This window comes from Ochotona curzoniae, unplaced genomic scaffold, assembly GCF_017591425.1.
Source record: "Ochotona curzoniae isolate NIBS_2020 unplaced genomic scaffold, NIBS_Ocur_1.0 contig_2754, whole genome shotgun sequence".
Classification (NCBI taxonomy): domain Eukaryota; kingdom Metazoa; phylum Chordata; class Mammalia; order Lagomorpha; family Ochotonidae; genus Ochotona; species Ochotona curzoniae.
Genome location: NW_024465582.1, coordinates 29491820 through 29509002, shown reverse-complemented (window position 1 = coordinate 29509002; position 17183 = coordinate 29491820). Strand labels below are relative to the sequence as shown.

The following is a 17183-nucleotide window of genomic DNA, read 5'->3' as shown; positions in this document are numbered from 1 at the left end:
ACATTTCCCACCATTTCTCTACCGTTGTATAGCAGAGGGCCAGTGTGAATTGCTACTGTGACCCAGTTGGCATGGCCTGCAGCCTTTTGGGAACTCGGAGCAAGAGACGGGAGAAGTAGCGGAGAACTGCACTTTGAGTTCTGAGTTGGGTAGGGTCTGGGTCCCAGGGAGTGGGAAAGGAATGGGTGGTCCAAAGCCAGCTCCAGGCTGCCCCCTAGAGGCAGGTCCATGAGCTGTGCTGGGTCAGGAGGGAAAGGCGGGCGTGGCTGGAGCCAACGGGTGAGGCCAGCCCGAGACACAGATGACTTAGGTGGGGTCTCGGTGTGGCATGGACTATCCCTTTAAAAGAAAGCAGCCAAGGCTAGTGTTTTGAGCAGGATAGAAAGTGCGCTGACTGAGTAACAGTATGTGAAAGGGCAGAGGACCTGGGGAGGTGTCAGTGGAGGTGGTGAGCGGTCGTGTTCCTCGTGTTCCTCGGGTGGAATGCTAGCGTTGGGTCTGATGTTTTCCTTCCAAGCCCAGGCTGGACACTGGGACGGGCTCTGCATGTGATCATGAAGTCCCACTTTGACAAAGAGCTCTTTTGAAAGTGGGTTATTAATCCGCCTTGCTGTTTTTATCAATAATGTCTGTTAAGGTTTATGATGCTTAGCATTTCTTTATTGAACCCTGGAACTTTAGTGTTGTTGTTGTTTTTAATTTATTTTATTTATTTGAAAGAGTCACAGAGAGCGAGCGAGGGAGAGACAGAATTAAAGTCTTAAGCCAGCTAACAATCCCAAGACCCTGCCTTGCTTCAAGCACGCCTGCCGTGTCTGTGGGCTTCTCGTCCTGGTGGCCGCGAGTTGGTGCCCCTGGATCTGGATGCATGTTTCAGAATCACTGTGCCCTGCTCTCCCACACTGCACGCGGCCCAGCCTCTGGCTGCAGAGCACGACCATAAGCTCAGACCATAGGGGGACTCAACCCGGCCCTGCCGTTAGCCCTTTTCAACAGTCGGTGGGAGCCTTGATGGAAGGCAGGGCCGACCCATAGGTGGGGGAGATACTTCTCTTGCTGTCCCTAGCACTCAGGGTGCCGGCCCCTGTCTTCCCTTGCTCCAGCCTTGGGTGAGTGAGAGATGCCAACGAGAAGGAATGGCTTAGGACTGATGACCGAAGGAAGGCCTGAAGAGCAAGGACAGGTGTATGTGGATGCAGAGCCATCCAAAGGGCAAAGCATCCCACCGGTGTGCCTTTTCTGTAATTGCTGCTGTGTGTGCTGCCGGGGCTGCTGTCCCTCCCTCGCATTCCTCACCCTCCACCCCCTCTGTGCTCTTGGTTTGGTAGTCCACATTCACCTCCCCCAAACCTGTGCTGATTAACTTAGCTAGGGTTTGTCCCTGCAGCTTTATAGCTGCTAGGTGGATGAAACAAGCAGTGCCTGTAGACTGAGCAAAATGAGGGCGCCTTTCTAGGTCTAGGAAATAGTGCAGTGATTATTCTGTGTATGTGGACTGCTCGTGGCTAAAGCAAGGAGCATACTGTCCTGGAACAAGCAGAGATTCTGAGGATGGATTCGAACTCGGGATCCTTGGAGGCCTCAATGCCCAGACACAGAATCCAGCCAAGACACGAGCCTAGGGTTTAAAGTTACACACTGAACTAATAACCCAAACTAACCCCATCTATGTGTGCAACGGGTGCTTGTATGTGTCGATGTGTTAAATATGCTGAGTTGTACAAGGCAACTGCTGCTTACTGATGCACCTTGGTTTTTAATGTCTGCTTTGGGACTTTTTGTTGATTTGCTTATGATAATTCCAAATTTGTGTTTTATTTGTTTATTATCCCGAGCCTTCATTTGTGCCCACAGCTCCTGTGTTTCATAGTTTCTGTCGGGTTTTTATAGCTTCTACCTCTATATTTATTTTTTTATTCACTTGGCCTTCCCCAAAGTGCCTTTAAAATTTTGTTCTTGCTTTGTATCCTTCCTTGGGTTTCCTGAATTTACAGTGCCTGGTTCTCCTTCATGAGCCTTGCGAGTCAGGGAAGGGCGCAATGGAATTCAGAACAAGGGAGCTGGCTCCCCGTCGCATGTTCCCGTCTCAGAGAGAAGAGAAGGCTGTTTGGGCGAGAGAAGGGGGTGGTTTGAATATTTCTCAGGCTTCGTTGACCTAGCCACAAATGAACAAGCATCATGTGGACTTTATTCCATTTTTCTCTGGTAAGTCTAAACCTGGGCTTAATATTTAGATCCAGGTTACAGTGGATGCACCAGAGTTCAGAGGCAGGGTGTAGTGGTCATTCTGACTTTGTGCAGTGATGCACGCACAGAGAAGGGCTGGGAGAGGCTTGTGTATCTTCCCGTGACTGCTAAGAAGTGTGGTGGTCCAGCCAATCATTCTGTGCAACGGGTGCCCACTCAGGATGCCACCAGCTGATCGTCGCTGACCTTCTCGCCCACTGGAAGTTTTTCTTGGAAAATTTGGGGACTGTGTTAATTAGATCGTCTCCAGTGTTGCTTTTCCTTTCCAGTGCTCCATCCTTTTCTCCTCTCCTCTCTTTCTCAAGTGTTCTGGAGTGCCTACTGTACGCCAGCGTGGTGCCAGATCCTTGAGAAGCGTGGCTTTGTCTTCAAAGAATTATCGCTTAGTTAGGAAGACGAAGAGTTAAATGAAGTTTAACTGTTGTAAATGCGGAGACCGGATGTGGAGTCAGCGCCATAGGATTGGAGGAACTAACTTTGCTTGATTCAGAGACTCATTAACTCCGAGGTTAACCTTGGAGTCTGCCTGCATCAGCAGATGTCTGCCGGGCAAGGACAGGAGAGAGCTGCCTTAAGGTAACCCAGGAGAAGAGAACCCAGGAGGCACCTCGCGTGCCATTGCACAGGGAATGGGGCAAGATAAGCCAGGGCAGGACCTGAGTCCGTCTCCAGCACCCAGCACAATACCTCCCATTCATTGGGAAAGGAGTTCAAAGGAGAGTGCTTGAGTGAGGCAATAACCACCCCACGCCTGCTGTGCGGCTCAGGTGGCTCTGCGCTTCCCACAGAAAATGAGCTGTGAGAGTGGTGAGGATGTAAGAGGAGCTTAATAATGGAAGCATTGTGGGGCTAGGGACCCCAGTTTATATTAAGGGGTTCTGAGAGCTCCCCCAGCCACAGGGGCTCCAGGTCCTTGTCTTCCTGTGTCACAGGATGCAACTAGCTAGAGGTGAATAGAAAAGCAGGGTGTGTTGAAAGGCAAAGGGATGCCGTCAGGCCGCGAGGGGCATTGTCCCCACCCAGGCTGGGGTAAGGACAGGGGTGGGGCTGCCGTATAGATCGTGAGCTCTGAGGTGTCAGGGCATCTGGTGCCTGAGCTGTCTGAAAGAGTTGGGGAGCCGAGCCTCCAGCCATGTCAAATGGGCATGGGGGGATGTGGAGAGGATTTGTGGGGTGCATGTGGCTTGGGTGTGGACAGCGCTTCTTCCCTGTCCCTCCGTGACGCCCTGCCTAGCCCACAGCAGGAGACTGCAGTGCATCTTGTGTTTGGGGTGAGGCAGTGCTGAGTTCTAACTCTGGTGCCCTGTCATTGCTGCCTAGGTCATCTGGCACATCCGCACCTGTGTGTCCTCTGACATCACAAAGGAAGAGTACTAGCATTTCTGTCTTTGCCATATACTGACTGGCTGCCAAGATGAGATGTGAGTGCTTGCCGATCTCCTGGTGCTCAGTGATCAAACTGAATGTGCCTGTGATGATGTGTAAACGGCGCCGAGTAGCTCCCAGCCGGGGGAGCCCAGGTCACAGGCGTGGCAGGATTCTTCCATCATTGCTTTGCTGGACCAGGGCTTAGCACCTTTGTCCTGCGAAGGGCCACATGGTGAATCTTCCCAGCCGAACAACCTAGCTCTGCCACTGTGGACTGAAAGGAGAGAGAGACCATATGCAAAGGTCTGGGTGTGGCTGTGCTGTAGTGACACTGGATTCCCTAAAGATGGTGAGGTCTGGCGTGCAGGCCACACTGCTAAACCTGACCACAGGAGCTAATCTCAGCTTTTAAAATAAGATTTATTTATTTTTATTTGAAAGGTAGATTTTACAGAGAGAGTAGGAGAGACAGGAAGAGAGATCTTCCATCTGCTGGTTCATTCCCCAAATGGCTACAACAGCTAGAGCTGAGCTGATCTGAAGCGATGGGCCCAGAGCTTGTTCTGGGTCTCCCATGTGGATACAGGATCCCAAGGCTTTGGGCCATCCTCCACTGCTTTCCCACGGTATAAGCAGGGAGCTTGGGACATGGACTAGCACCCATATGGGATGCTGGCACTAGCAGGCAGAGGATTAACATGCTTCACCACAATGCCAGCCCTTTATGTCAAACTTTTTATGTCCCTCTTACTGGTAATGTCTGATCCTTTGGGATCTTTTGGCCTGCTGACAAGTCAGTCTGTGAAACAATCTTTTGAGGAGAGGAAGGCTCCGTTTTTATTTCGTGAACAAGGACACAGGAAATATATCGCGGATGTGCTTTCCCAATTGAGGGAATAGGTAACAGCTTTGCAGACTGGGTAAGGTGGCAAGCTGGTGGGCAAGACTGCCCCACAGGCTTCCCTCTGTGCTTGCTTGCCAATTTTTTGCCCTCTCTGTAAGATCAACATCCGTTATTTTGCACAAGAAACAAAACGATAGCAAATCAGTATTGGTGACACCATACGTGATTGTGACACAGCAGTTTATTATTCTTCACAGTGGATAGATTAGGATGTGGCATTAACGGTTTATTACATCACAATTATTTGCATGACACCAGTAGTGATGATGTCACAAATGTGGTGTGTGACACGATGCTTTTCCTTAGAATCTCAATTTATTATAACATAAAGCTGTTTTACAGAACAAGTTTTGTTTTATGACATCATAACTGAAACTTCATAATTGTCCTTTGTAATATCTTGATTGTGACAAAATGGTTGACTTATGATATCACAGTGATATTACATCATGACAGATTTTGACCTCACAGTAGTTTTATGACCTCACAATGTGTATGAAATATCAACATTAGTTTATGACAAGGAATATTTCTAACATCACAATGTGTTTCATTATATCACTATGCAGATTTATGATATCACCATTGATTTTGGCAATACAGTTTTTGATTTTGTAGCATCAGAGTGTGAGACTATTTAATGGAATGGTATTTATTTATTTAATGATACAGTTCCATAGGCTCTGGGGTTTGGAAGTAGAGGTGCATACTGTATCATTTCTTCACATCTCGATATGATAGTTTATGACCAACCCCCTTGGTTGTGCATAAAATGTGGAGTGTTTCACATAAAGGACAAAGAGGCAGAACAATAGTCCTCGTCGTTCCGCCGCAAGGGGAAGCCTGCTGAAAGGGCAGCCCCGTAGTGTCAGCTGGGTCTTTTGCATCAAACCATCAGATGGATGAGATCAGATTCATAGGGGACTCTTAGTTCAGGTCTTTTGAGAAATGAAGGGGATGCTGGGAGACGAGATTAGAATGTAAAGAAGTGAATGCCAAGGGCAGCACGGGTGGCATCTAGAAGGACCAAGGGGAAGGGAGCAGGGGTCCCTGGGGGGCTGCTTATGTTAAAGCAGCTGGGGGCAGAGGAACTGGGGGTGCCTCCAGGTGCAGCTGGGTTAGACAGAGTTGCTAGGATGGATCCCCTGCGTCTTCTGGTAGGACTGGCTTGGCTCCTGCCAGGCTGCCGGCAGCATGGGCCAGTGGGCAAGGACGTCTCGGAATCCTGGTGGGCTCTGTCCGTTTCTGGTGCTGCACAGATCCTGCCTCCTTGTATGTGTTCGTGAAGCCTGCTTCCTGGGAAGCCTGGAGGCTGGACGTGCCTAGAAAGGCTGCAGCATCCGTGTGTGTCTGTACCTCCCTCCTCCCCCTCCCCTCAGCCAGTGCTTTGCAGGCTCCGGGCGGTTCACCTGGTAACGTGACCCTGGACCTTTGGCAAGCACGTGTCAGGCAGAGTCCATCAGCCGTGGGTGCAGTGTTGTGTAAGCACCATCCTCCCTTCTGCCGCTCAGAATCACTCACCCTGCCGCACCTGCCGCACCTCACCGGCTGCTGCCTGCACTGACCCCGGCACGTCCGGTCTGAGCGCTGGGCAGACTGCGGTGTAGTGGGGGCATAGTGGGGGCGAGAGGCCCAGGCCCAGCGGTCATGAGGCCGCCCTGTGTCTAACCTTGTGTCCAGTCAACCTTGTCCCGGACACACACAGTGTGAGAACGCCAACTCTGTTCCTTTTGAAGACTGTTTTGGTTGTTCTAGCCCCGTTGCCCTTCCATGTATGTTTTTGCACAAACTTGTGTATTTTAAAAACTCCTGGAGTTTTGAGTGAAATTGTGTGAAATCATAAGATGAGTTTGGGAAGATTTAATATCTTGACAAAATCGAATCTTCTCAATGAGGAACGTGGTGTGCTGCTCCGTTTATTTAGTATTTAATATCTTGGTGATGTTTTGTTTCAGTATGCAGATCTTGAACATTTTTATTTGATTTATATCTGAATAGTTCATTTTCTGTTGTGTTGTAAATAGCCGTTATTTTCCGTGTAAATGCTTCCTTGAAGCGCCAGGCAGCGGATATGTTTTTCTTCTGTTGCCAATGGCAGTTGTTTTCCGGACATTGTTCATCTAAATCGGGGTACCTTTCAGATGCGCTCACATCTCCTCCTGTCGGAATGGCTCAGTTGAGGGCTTGGCATTGAGATCTAGTGGGTTGGGCTGCTGCGCGTGAGGCTGGCTCCTGTATGGGGGTGCTGCAGGGTCTCCGCTGCTCAGCTTCTGTCCCAGCTCCTGCCGAGGTCCCCGGAAGGCATTGCAAGACGGCCCGGGTCCCTGGGCCCTGCTGCCCCTGAGGAGGACACCGAGCTCGGCTCCCGATTTGCCCTGGGCCAGACCAAGTCACTGTGGCCATTTGGGGAGGGAGCCCTGGGTGGCAGATTTCCTCTGACCCTCCTCGCCTTTATTCTGCTTCTCAAACATGTGGACGGACAGATCTTAAAAAGTACTCATTTGGCTCCTCTATTGAAACGGAATCTCTGTTCCTATGGAATAAACAGGAACCAGTTTTGAGCGTGGCTGGTCCAGGCTGGGTTGCAACATTTGCGAGCACTCACAAAGGCTGAGACTCGGGTCAGATTGTGCTAGGTAAGAGCCCAGCACCCACTGGCACACAGGAGATCTGGGTCTAGGAGTGGGCCTGGTGGGGGAACTTGGGAAACTCCCCTGGTGTACCAACATAGGGGTATTAGGGCTGGCTGTTGGTCATCCTGGGCAGGACTGCTTCACTTGTTGGCGGGTCAGCTCTTGGGGGTTGGATAGGGCAGGGCCAGCCAAACCATAGCAGAAGTAGGATGGGTTTCAGGCCATGCTAAGTGGAGTCGAGGCGAGGCTAGGTGATCACACCTACTGGTTTGTATGAGCCAGGGATGGAAGCAAGAATGGGCAGGACTAGGCTGCAGCAGCTGCCAATGAGAGCTGGGACTTGGGGCAGCCTGGCCCAGGCTAGGCTGAGGCATCTGATGGCAAAGGCCAATCTGTGTGATGGGTTATGCTGGACTGAGTTGGATCAACCACTAGCATGCACAAGATCTGTGGCTGGGAGTGAGCCTGGCCGGGGAGCTAAGGCATGCTCTGGGGTTCTGGTTCTCACTGGTGAGCGCGAAAGCTGGAATGGGGGTGGTGAACTGAGCTGGACATGGCTATGATATCCCTCAGCATGGGGTGGACTCGATCTGGGGTATACCAGACTGGGCTTCAGCACTGACGGGTGCTTGTGAGAGCCAGAGTGTGTAGGACAGGCTCGGCTAGGTTTTGGCACCCACTGAACCATGTGAACCAGGGCTGGTGGTAGGTCATGTAGGGCTGAACTGTAGCAGCTACTGATGTGTGTGAGATCTGTAATTGGCAGGTGGCCTGATAGAGGAGCTTGGGGAACTCCTCTGTCATGGCATAGTCCCTGCCTGTGAGCACAAGAACCAAGGCTGGGAGCAGCCCAGAGCAGGCCAGATTACAGTACCAATGGCACATGTGTGGCTCAGAACTGGGGTGGACCAGGCTGGGTAGTTAATAGCACTTATTTGCTGAAGTGAGAACCAAGATGGATGGGGTGCAGGGTAGGCCGGGTTGGTCCACAGTACTAGCCAGTTCACATTAGGGGCTGACTGGGCTGGTCTACACTCCAGTACCCACCACCATGAGCTGGAATTGGGGATAGGTCGGGCCAAACTAGGCTGCAGCACTCACTGGTGAATGCTGAGGTTAGATAAGCTATGTGAGTGTGGTCACAGCTCCCACCAGTACAGGTAAGACCTAGGATAGGGAGCAAACCCGGTAGGGGAGCTGTGGGGGTTCTCCTGCTGGACCATTGCTCCTGCTGGTGAGCATGAGAACTGGGGCTGTGGCCAGACCAGGCTGGGCAGGACTACAAAGCCCGTTGTCTTGCGTGTGAGCTGGTTTAGGGGGAGAACCAGGCTGGGATAACTGGGTATACCCACTGGTACGCACATGAGCCAGAGTAAGTGTGGCTGGTTTGGCTTTGCTGAAGCATCGGCTAGGACTTGGGACACGTCCTGTCAGGCTAGACTGTAGAACCACCTGGTAAGTGCAAAATCCAGGGCTGGGAGTGGGCCTAGCATGGAAATGGTGGGCATCTCTCTGACGGCAGGCCTGATGGGGATGCTGGGTGTCACTCTGACTGGGCTGCAGTTCCTGCTGATGGGCTGGAGGGCCGAGTGCATGTGTGGTGGGCAGGCTTGTGCTGGGCTGCTGCATCCATTGATTTGTGCGTGAGATGTGGCTGGGGACAGAAGTGACCAAGTGACTATAGTCACCAGTGTGTGTGTAGGCTGATGTGGGTGATGGACTGAGCCGGACCCCTGCACTGCCTGGCACACACAGGAGTTAGGCTGGGGTCACCCCTGGCGAGGTTTTGCTGACAGCTGTGCATTGCACGGCATGCCCAGATGGAAGACAAGACAGTCAGTTCATTGAGGCCTGCAGAGGATGTCTAGTGCAGCCAAGCTTTGATGAGAGTGTCTGGGTGAATCAAGACTCTAAGGTGAACTGTGTCACCCAGTGGCTCTTGGGAGGAATTCCTCATCCTTGGAGCAATGAAATGAACAGCATCTCAGAACTATCGAAAGCACTTAAGCAATATCCTCAGAACATGCTCCACATGGGGGACTCTGGGATGACACTGGGATGACACCCCTGCTCGTGGGAGAGGCCCTCTCACCCTCTCTGCCTACTTTCTCCAGATACAGGAAGAAAAAAAGGGGATTAGAGGCAGCTGTCTCATCCCCTTTCTCCCAATCCTCAGCTATCCATACCCTAACTGGGTGGTCCACATGAGCATGTGAGGCTGCCCACTGGAGAAAGGCGATGGCCACGAGTCAGCCAACCAATAGGGTCCGTCTTTGCTGAGTCTGACAGTGAAGCTCATGTAGGCCCACTGGTAGCAGCAGCCCAATTGGTCCTCCCAGCTCCCAGCACCAACCAACTTAAAGGCCTGTTTCAGGCGCCAGTCTCTCCTAGTGAGAGCAGCTTAAGCTGACCGCAGTGCCCCGATCCATCCCCTCATTTCCCCCAGCAGAGGAACACGGGATGTGTATGTCCGGTCCCAGGCTGCCCGTCGCCGGCAGGGCCAAGTGGAGTCTTGTTTTGCCAAGCCCCCTGGCAGTGTTCCGGGGGTGCCTTGTGCTCGTGACCTCCAGATGCACCGAGGACTACCACAGGCGTTCATCCCTCTCAACTGTGCAAACATCATCAGAAATAAAACGAATTGATTATTAAAAGAATGTGTTGATTATCTTTAACACTTCACCATTTTTCATGTTTAGTTTATCATGTTTCATGAAAAACTGTATTATTGAACATTTTCAGATCATTTGTGATCCTGCTTTGGAAGTCTTTTATGTTATGGCTCATTCTTTTGTCCAGATGCTGTCCTCTCTTAGGCGTTGCTTGTCCTAAGTAAAAAACAATGTGGTGTTTGAACTACATCACCTGTAAAAGGCTTTCAAGCCCGACATTAACATTACAGGAGTAACTAGGATTTTCTTGATGACTTTCAATGCGCAAAATAAAAGCGAGTCCACTAGGGGGAGCCCCTCTACATTTTGTCTCCGCAAGGCAGCCAAGCTTAGGTGAACACAGATCCCGCGCCTCGCCTCTGCCTCTTCCTCTTCTGACCGCGATGAGTGGTCCTCAGTGCAGAGAGCTCATCTTCTCAGCGTGGAGTGGAGTGGCTCTGCAACAAGAACTCCTACTTTGGGGCTGGAAGCTTGGTGTAGCGGTTGCTGCTGCTTGGGCTGTTCAGGGTGCCTGGGTTTGAGTCCTGGCTGTGCTGCTGGTCCAGCTTCCTGCTAACTCACACCCCCCTCAAGTGCTTGGTTCCCTGCCACCCATGTGGGGAACTGCATTGAATTCTGGGCTCCTGGCTTCAACCTGACCCAGCTGTGGCAGGGGTAAGCGTTTAGAGAGTAAACCTGTGGGTGGGTGATGTCTATTATTTCTCTGTCTGACTTTTCAATAAACTCAAAATTAAAATTTAAAAGCATTTGTACTTTGCTCTCTGGAATGTATTTTTTGTTTCTGAGAGTTTTGGAATACAAGAAACACATACCTGTGGATCATCCAGCTTCTTATTTGACAGACAGTGACTTAGAGAGAATCTTAGATTCCAGAACAGACACAGTCCACGGGAGAGCCAAGGTTGGAATTCAGATCCAGAAATGTTGACATGAGAGCCAAGGGGGGAGAGAAGTGGGCATTAGTGGGGTACAAAGAGGAACTGTTTCATTTTTGTGGTTTTTAAATTTTTATGTATTTGAAAAGCAACAAGTAGGAATGAGAGAAAGAGAGGGAGATATCTTCTTGCTGTTATAGTTTTATAGTTCTTTGATTTCACACTGATGTAAACTTTCCTTGAAATCTGTAGACAAAGGCTGCTGTTGTGGCTGGTGGCTAAGGCCTCTGCATCTTACATGGGTACCAGTGCGAGTGTGGGCTGCTCCACTGTGATTAGCCTGGCACAGCAGTGAGAGAAGGCCCAAGTGCATGGGAGACCCAGAGGAAGCTCCTGACTTCAGCCTGGCTCTTGGTGACTGCCTGAGGAGTGAACCAGCAAATAGAAGAGCTTTCTCTGGCGGTCTCTCCCTCTGTCTCTATAACTCTCCCTTTCAGTCCATCAATCAATCAACCTTAAAGAAAAATAGCAAGAAACTTAGACATTTAGAATTCTTCCTTTCCACACTTGCTTTCAGAGTTAGATTTGAGTCCCTTCAGTTAATTTTCCCATGAATACCCTGGGCCAGATTTTCAACCTTTTCTTTGACTTAGTAAGATGTCAAAATGCGAGCACACTGTCATCTTGTATGCCAGTGTTTGGAGCAAGAGTTCTTGATTTGCTTTGCAAGCACAGCGCCATGCAGCCTTTTCCTAACAAGCTTCCAGAAGCAGATCTCTGAGAAAAGCAGGTACTTCATCGCCTCTCTTGTTTACTTGTGACGTGTGGTTTAGACCAGTTCAGCTCCTGTCAGGATGTGTGTAGGTTTCTAAGTGTTATTTTGCTGAGCGAAGCTGCTGAGCGCAGGAAGGCTGGGGGCAGGGAGGGAGTGTCCTGAGGTGGACTGGGGGCTCTGGGAGCTTTCTAGGGCTCCTTCCCAAAAATGGTTTGCTGGCTCAGTGCCAAGTGTGTATAGACACACATGAGGCTGGATGATTTTTATGTTAATATCATTAGCAAGTGTTTCTGAGATTTTACCATCTGTAGCTCCCATTCGTTACATGACTATACATTTTGGCTGGAGTTATAAGAAGGATTTGAGCTGGGTGAAAAAAAAATGGTTGCCCTAGCATCTTGCTGAAGACATCTTTAATTATGAAAATCAAATGATAAGAAAATTTCATCATGTATGTGGTCCCTGTTTTCTCCCATAATTTTTTGGGGGGGCCTAATGAATGAATGAGTATTTTTACAAAATTTAATATTTTATTTGAAAAAATAGATTAAGAAAGAAGAAAAGAGAGAGAGAAAGATTGATCTGCCCTCTGCTGGTTCACTCCCCAAGCTGTTGCGTCCAGCCTGCGCAGAGCCAGCCTGAAGCCAGGAGCCTGGAGCGCTACCCATGTCTCCTGTGCAGCTGTAAGGGCCTGAGCACGTGGGCGTCCCTCTGCTTTCTCAGGGTCATTAACAAGGAGCCGTGCAGAAGGTGAAGTAGACGGGATTCGAACCATATGGGATTCCAGCATTGTGCATGGCAGCCTGACCGGCTGTCCCAAAACCCTGACCCCATGCATGAATATGAAAAGCAAGCAAACCATTACATAGTTAACTACAACTAGACACATGTAATAACTTGGTAAAGTAGGGCTCTTTTAACATCTGTAATTTGGAACTATTGTGTAAATTCTCAAGACACAAGACCTGGCTGCTCGTGTTAAACTCTCGGTGTCTCCCACTGCTGCAATAACAGAGTTTGTTCTTGATTTGCAGGTTTCCTCCTTCGTCACCTCTGAAACCATATCCAAAAAAGCCCCCATACCAAAGGGATGTTATTAAATTCCCAGAGTGGAATGATCCTCCACCGAGCACTTCACAAGAGAATATCCCAGTGAGGCCGCTCGTGATGGTGAGTGCCACGGCGCCGAGGGCTCTGGTGCAGCGTTCCTCTGCAGAAATACTGCAGCCAGCCTCGGGCCTGCGCACCCCTGGGGGCCAGGAGCAAGGGAGCATGGGCTGTTGCACTCTCTCTCTTGCCTGTTACGTTCCTACTGAGTAAATGGCAGCTGTTTTCGTATGTTCTGTCAGAGCTCTCTTTCTCCGCCATTTATTCCTCTCCCCCTTGCCTCTTTCTGCTAAACTTTTGTTTTTTTTTTTAAATGTGCATTGACAGTTGAAAATGAGATTGAAGATTAGACTATAGAGTATTGCGAAATGACTCACCCCACACACCATATGAACAAAAACATGTTTTTCCAGTCTTGAGAAAACCTCAGCTCCTGGGAGAATGGACTACCTCTTTTTTTTTTTTTTTTTTTGCATACCTTTTCTGTGAAATATCTGCAGTAGAAGACTACTGAGACTGAGATAAAGTGGAAAATGAAAATGTGGAGACAAGCTTTATGAGACAATTTTAAAGAATTGGAGTAACACCGAGGTTCCAAATTAATCTGGATTCCTAAGACTAGATGTCCAAAACACAGAGGAGGAGAGACAGAGGAAGATCTTCCATCTCATGGTTCACTCCCCAAGTGGCCACAACGGTTGGAGCTGAGCCAGAAGCTCTTCCGGGTCTCCCACGCAGCTGCAGGGTCCCAAGGCTTGGGGCAGTCCTGGACTGCTTTCCCAGGCAACAAGCAGGGAGTTGGATGGGAAGAGGTGCTGCTGGGACTAGAACCGGCGCCCATATAGGATCCCGGCGCATGCAAGGCAAAGACTTTAACCACTATGCTATTGCACCAAGCCCCTTATTTTGGTATTTTAAACACCTCTTATGAAATGTCAAACTCCACCCCTGCTCCAAAATCTTAGCTTTTGATTCTTCCCTGTCTGTATCTATTTCGTACCTGTTTTCTCTTTTCTCCTACTTTCAAGGTAGATGAAGTGGTAGAGATTTGTATTCCCTGCTTGTTAGGTGTGTTTCTTCCAAAACACTTGCTGCTGCTCCTTCGGCAGTGTGCAAAGGAACAGTGGCCGAGCAGGGTCTGTTATCCCAGTGCAATCTGCTGTTTGCAGAAGGATGAGGTTAATAACGGATGAATAAATGGATCATATTCCTTACAGAACTGAAGCCCAACGTTGGTGTCTCTGATGTGACTTTCTGTCCCTGCTTTCAGTTTGTTTATTGTTTTCTGTTTGTTTTTATTTTGCTTTTGTCCTAGCTTCTGTGTTGCCTAACCATTTTTTAAAACAAAAATAAATTAAAATAGACAAATGCAATTCTTTTGTGTTTGCTGATGAGCCGGTATAACCTGATAAGTAGGATTGTGGGCTCCGGGGCCAAATTGCTGGTTTTGAACCTTGGGTTCTCCAGTTGCTTGCTGTTTGAGCTTCTTTCTCTGTGTCTGAGTTTTCATACTGGTGATACTGGAATGCTCATGGTGCTAGTTGAGGTAGGGTTGCCCCAGGAGTCAAGTGATTTCATCCGTATGAAAGGCTTAGCATAGTGCCTGCTATACAAGTTCTCGCTGATATTAAGGACTGTTGGTAGTGTTTATTTCATAGAGTTTTGGGCAAAGAAAGAAGAAAATGAGTCACTTGTCATGTAGAGAGAGCTATTGTTATTTTTTTCCTTGTGTACCTTTTTTCTTTCTTTTTTTTTTTTTTTAAGATTTATGTTATTTTTATTTGGAAGACAGAGGTACAGAGACCGAGAGAGGAGATTTTCCATATGCTGGTTCATTCCCCAAAGAGTTGCAACAGCTATAACTGAGATAATCAGCAGCCAGGAGCTTCTTCAGGATCTCCCTTGTGGGTACAGGGGTCCAAGGACTTGAGCCATCCGCAGCTGCCTTTCCAGGTCATAAGCAGGGAGGTGGATGGGAAGTTTAGCAGCAAGGTATGAACTGGCATCCATATGCGATGCTGGTGCTATAGGTGAAAGCTTAGCATGGTGCTTTGAAACATGCACATGTAAAAAATTATTTATTTTTATTGGAAAGTCTCAGAGAGGAAGATCTTCTGCCCACTGATTCACTCCCCAAGTGGCTTCAACGGCCAGAGCTGAGCCAATCCAAAGCCAGGAGCCTCTTCCAGGTCTCCCACGTGGGTGCAGGGTTCCAAGACCTTGGGCCATCCTCACTGCTTTCCCAGGCCACAAGCAGGGAGCTGGTTGCGAAGTCTGGCCACCAGGAAATGAACCAGCACCCATATGGGATCCTGGTGGGTGCAAGTCCAGGATATCCACTAGGCTACTGAACCGGGCCTGAAACATGCACATTTTTATTTTATTTTCTTTAGTCTATGCTTTAGTCTACTGCATTAGCATTTTTCTATGCTTTAGTCTACTGCCTAGAGTTCCGGCTGTTTCACGCTCTGGTTGATGACATGAACCATGAGAGAATGAGGAGTGTGTGTGTGTGGTCAAGCTGGCTCATTTTGGCATCTGGGATGCTGGAGGTAGAATCGAAAGGGGAAATGAATATAATAATCCCAGAAGCTGGGGTATCATCTCTGAAGCTACCGAGCATAGAGACCAGCGAGAGCATCCTGAGTGGGACCTGAACTCATTACAAGATTACATAGCAAGAATTTCTTCCTCTACCACTCACTTTCTTTTTTTTTCTTTTTATTTACTTATTTATTATTATTATTATTTTATAATACTGTTCCATAGATTCCTGGGATTTCCCATATCCCCCTCCAATTTCCTCGCCCCCCAACCTAGTTCCTCTATATCATTACTAAAGTATAGTTCTTCATACACAGTCATATGTCCATCATTGCGGGCATGGACAATGGCAGAGTCCAGCATCCTATTGTCAAGATACAGTAAACAGTTTCATTGTAAGTCCATCTTTGTCTGGAAATAGAGATGCATACGACATTGTATCCTCATATCTAGATATGTTAGTCTCCATTTCACAGCTACTGTACATCCCCTTAAATGAAAAGTCACAGTACAAAATCAACAATAGGAAGAAAAATAGAAATTTACAATGCCATGAAGTTAAACAACATGTTACTAGATATGAGAGTCTCCATTACACAGCTACTACACATCTCCTTAAATGAAAAGCCACAAAACAAAGTCAGCAACAGGAAAAAAAAGAAATTAACAACACCGTGAAGTTAAATAGCGTGCTACTGAATGACTAATGTGTCGCTGAAAAAATTAAAATGAAAATCAAGAACCTTCTTGAAGAAAATGAGGCTACTGTATAATATGAGTCATTGAATAATTTAATCAGAAGAAAGTGTTTTGAAGAGATGAAACTAACAAAAACAAAAACATCAAAATCCATGAGATACAGCTTCCGCTGGTTTTTGTTGGTTGAAATATGTCTCTTCTAGACATCAAATAGATGGGGTTTTTTTTAAAGATTTATTTATTATTATTTTTTTTTATTGGAAAGGCGGATATACAGAGAGGAGAGACAGAGAGGAAGATCTTCCGTCCAATGATTCACTCCCCAAGTGCGCACAAGGGCTGATACTATGCCGATCTGAAGCCAGGAGCCTCTTCCGGGTCTCCCACGCAGGTGCAGGGTCCCAAAGCCTTGGCCGTCCTCGACTGCCTTCCCGGGCCACAGGCAGGGAGCTGGAAGGGAAGCGGGGCTGCCGGGATAGAACCAGCGCCCATATGGGATCCCGGGTGTGTAAGGCAAGGACCTTAATCACTTGCGCTGCCGGGCCAGATTTTGTTTTTTAATCCAGTCTAATAATCTACAACATTTGATTGATGAGTTTAAGCCATTTACATTCAAGGTTAATATGAATGGGTGGTAATTTGGTCCTGTCATTTTATTGGGATGTTCTTGCCATTTGCCTTTGGTTTTGTTTGGTGCTATTTCTCTTCTCTGTCAATAGAATCTCTTGAAGTATCATTTGTAGAGCAAGTTTGGAAGAGGCAAATTCTTTTAACTTCAGTTTACTGTGGAAGAATTTTATTTCATTTTCAAAGACGAAAGAAAGCTTTGCTGGATATGTTATCCTAGGCTGACAATTTTTTTCTTTTAGAATCTGGAATATGTTACTCCATTCTCTTCTTGCCTATAGAGTTTCCTATGAGAGGTCTCCTGTGAGTTTAATTGGCGTTTCTTTATATGTCAGTTGATTTTTTTTCACGTGCATATTTAAGGATCTTTTCCTTATGTTCGATTGAAGAGAGCTTGATGATCATGTGTTGTGGTGAAGATCACTTTTGATCAAGCCTGTTGGGAGTTCTGTGCCCCTTCTGGATGTTGTTTTTCAATTCTTTGTATAGATTTGGGAAATGTTCCTTTATTATTTTATTAAATACATTTTTAAACCCAGTTTCTCTTTCTGCACCTTCCGGGACTCCCGTAACTCATATATTTGGCCTCTTAATAGTTTTTTCAATTCTTGAATACTTTTTTTGGCCTGATCCAGCTCTGCTTCCAGCTTTTTGTTTGCTTCCTCCTGATGACAGGAAATATCTTCCAATTCTGAGATTCTTTCTTCTGCTTGCTTCATTCTATTTTGGAGACTC

The 17183-nt window shown here is 47.9% G+C and overlaps 1 protein-coding gene across 1 annotated transcript in view; it reads left to right on the top strand.

The window, feature by feature from the left end:
• The window catches only part of DEPDC1B (DEP domain containing 1B), a 77072-nt gene that overhangs the window by 27626 nt on the left and 32263 nt on the right, over window positions 1-17183 (top strand). The window contains exon 4 of the mRNA XM_040977578.1: window positions 12506-12641. Coding sequence (XP_040833512.1) covers window positions 12506-12641 — 136 coding nt within the window. The remainder of the gene's footprint in view (window positions 1-12505; window positions 12642-17183) is intronic.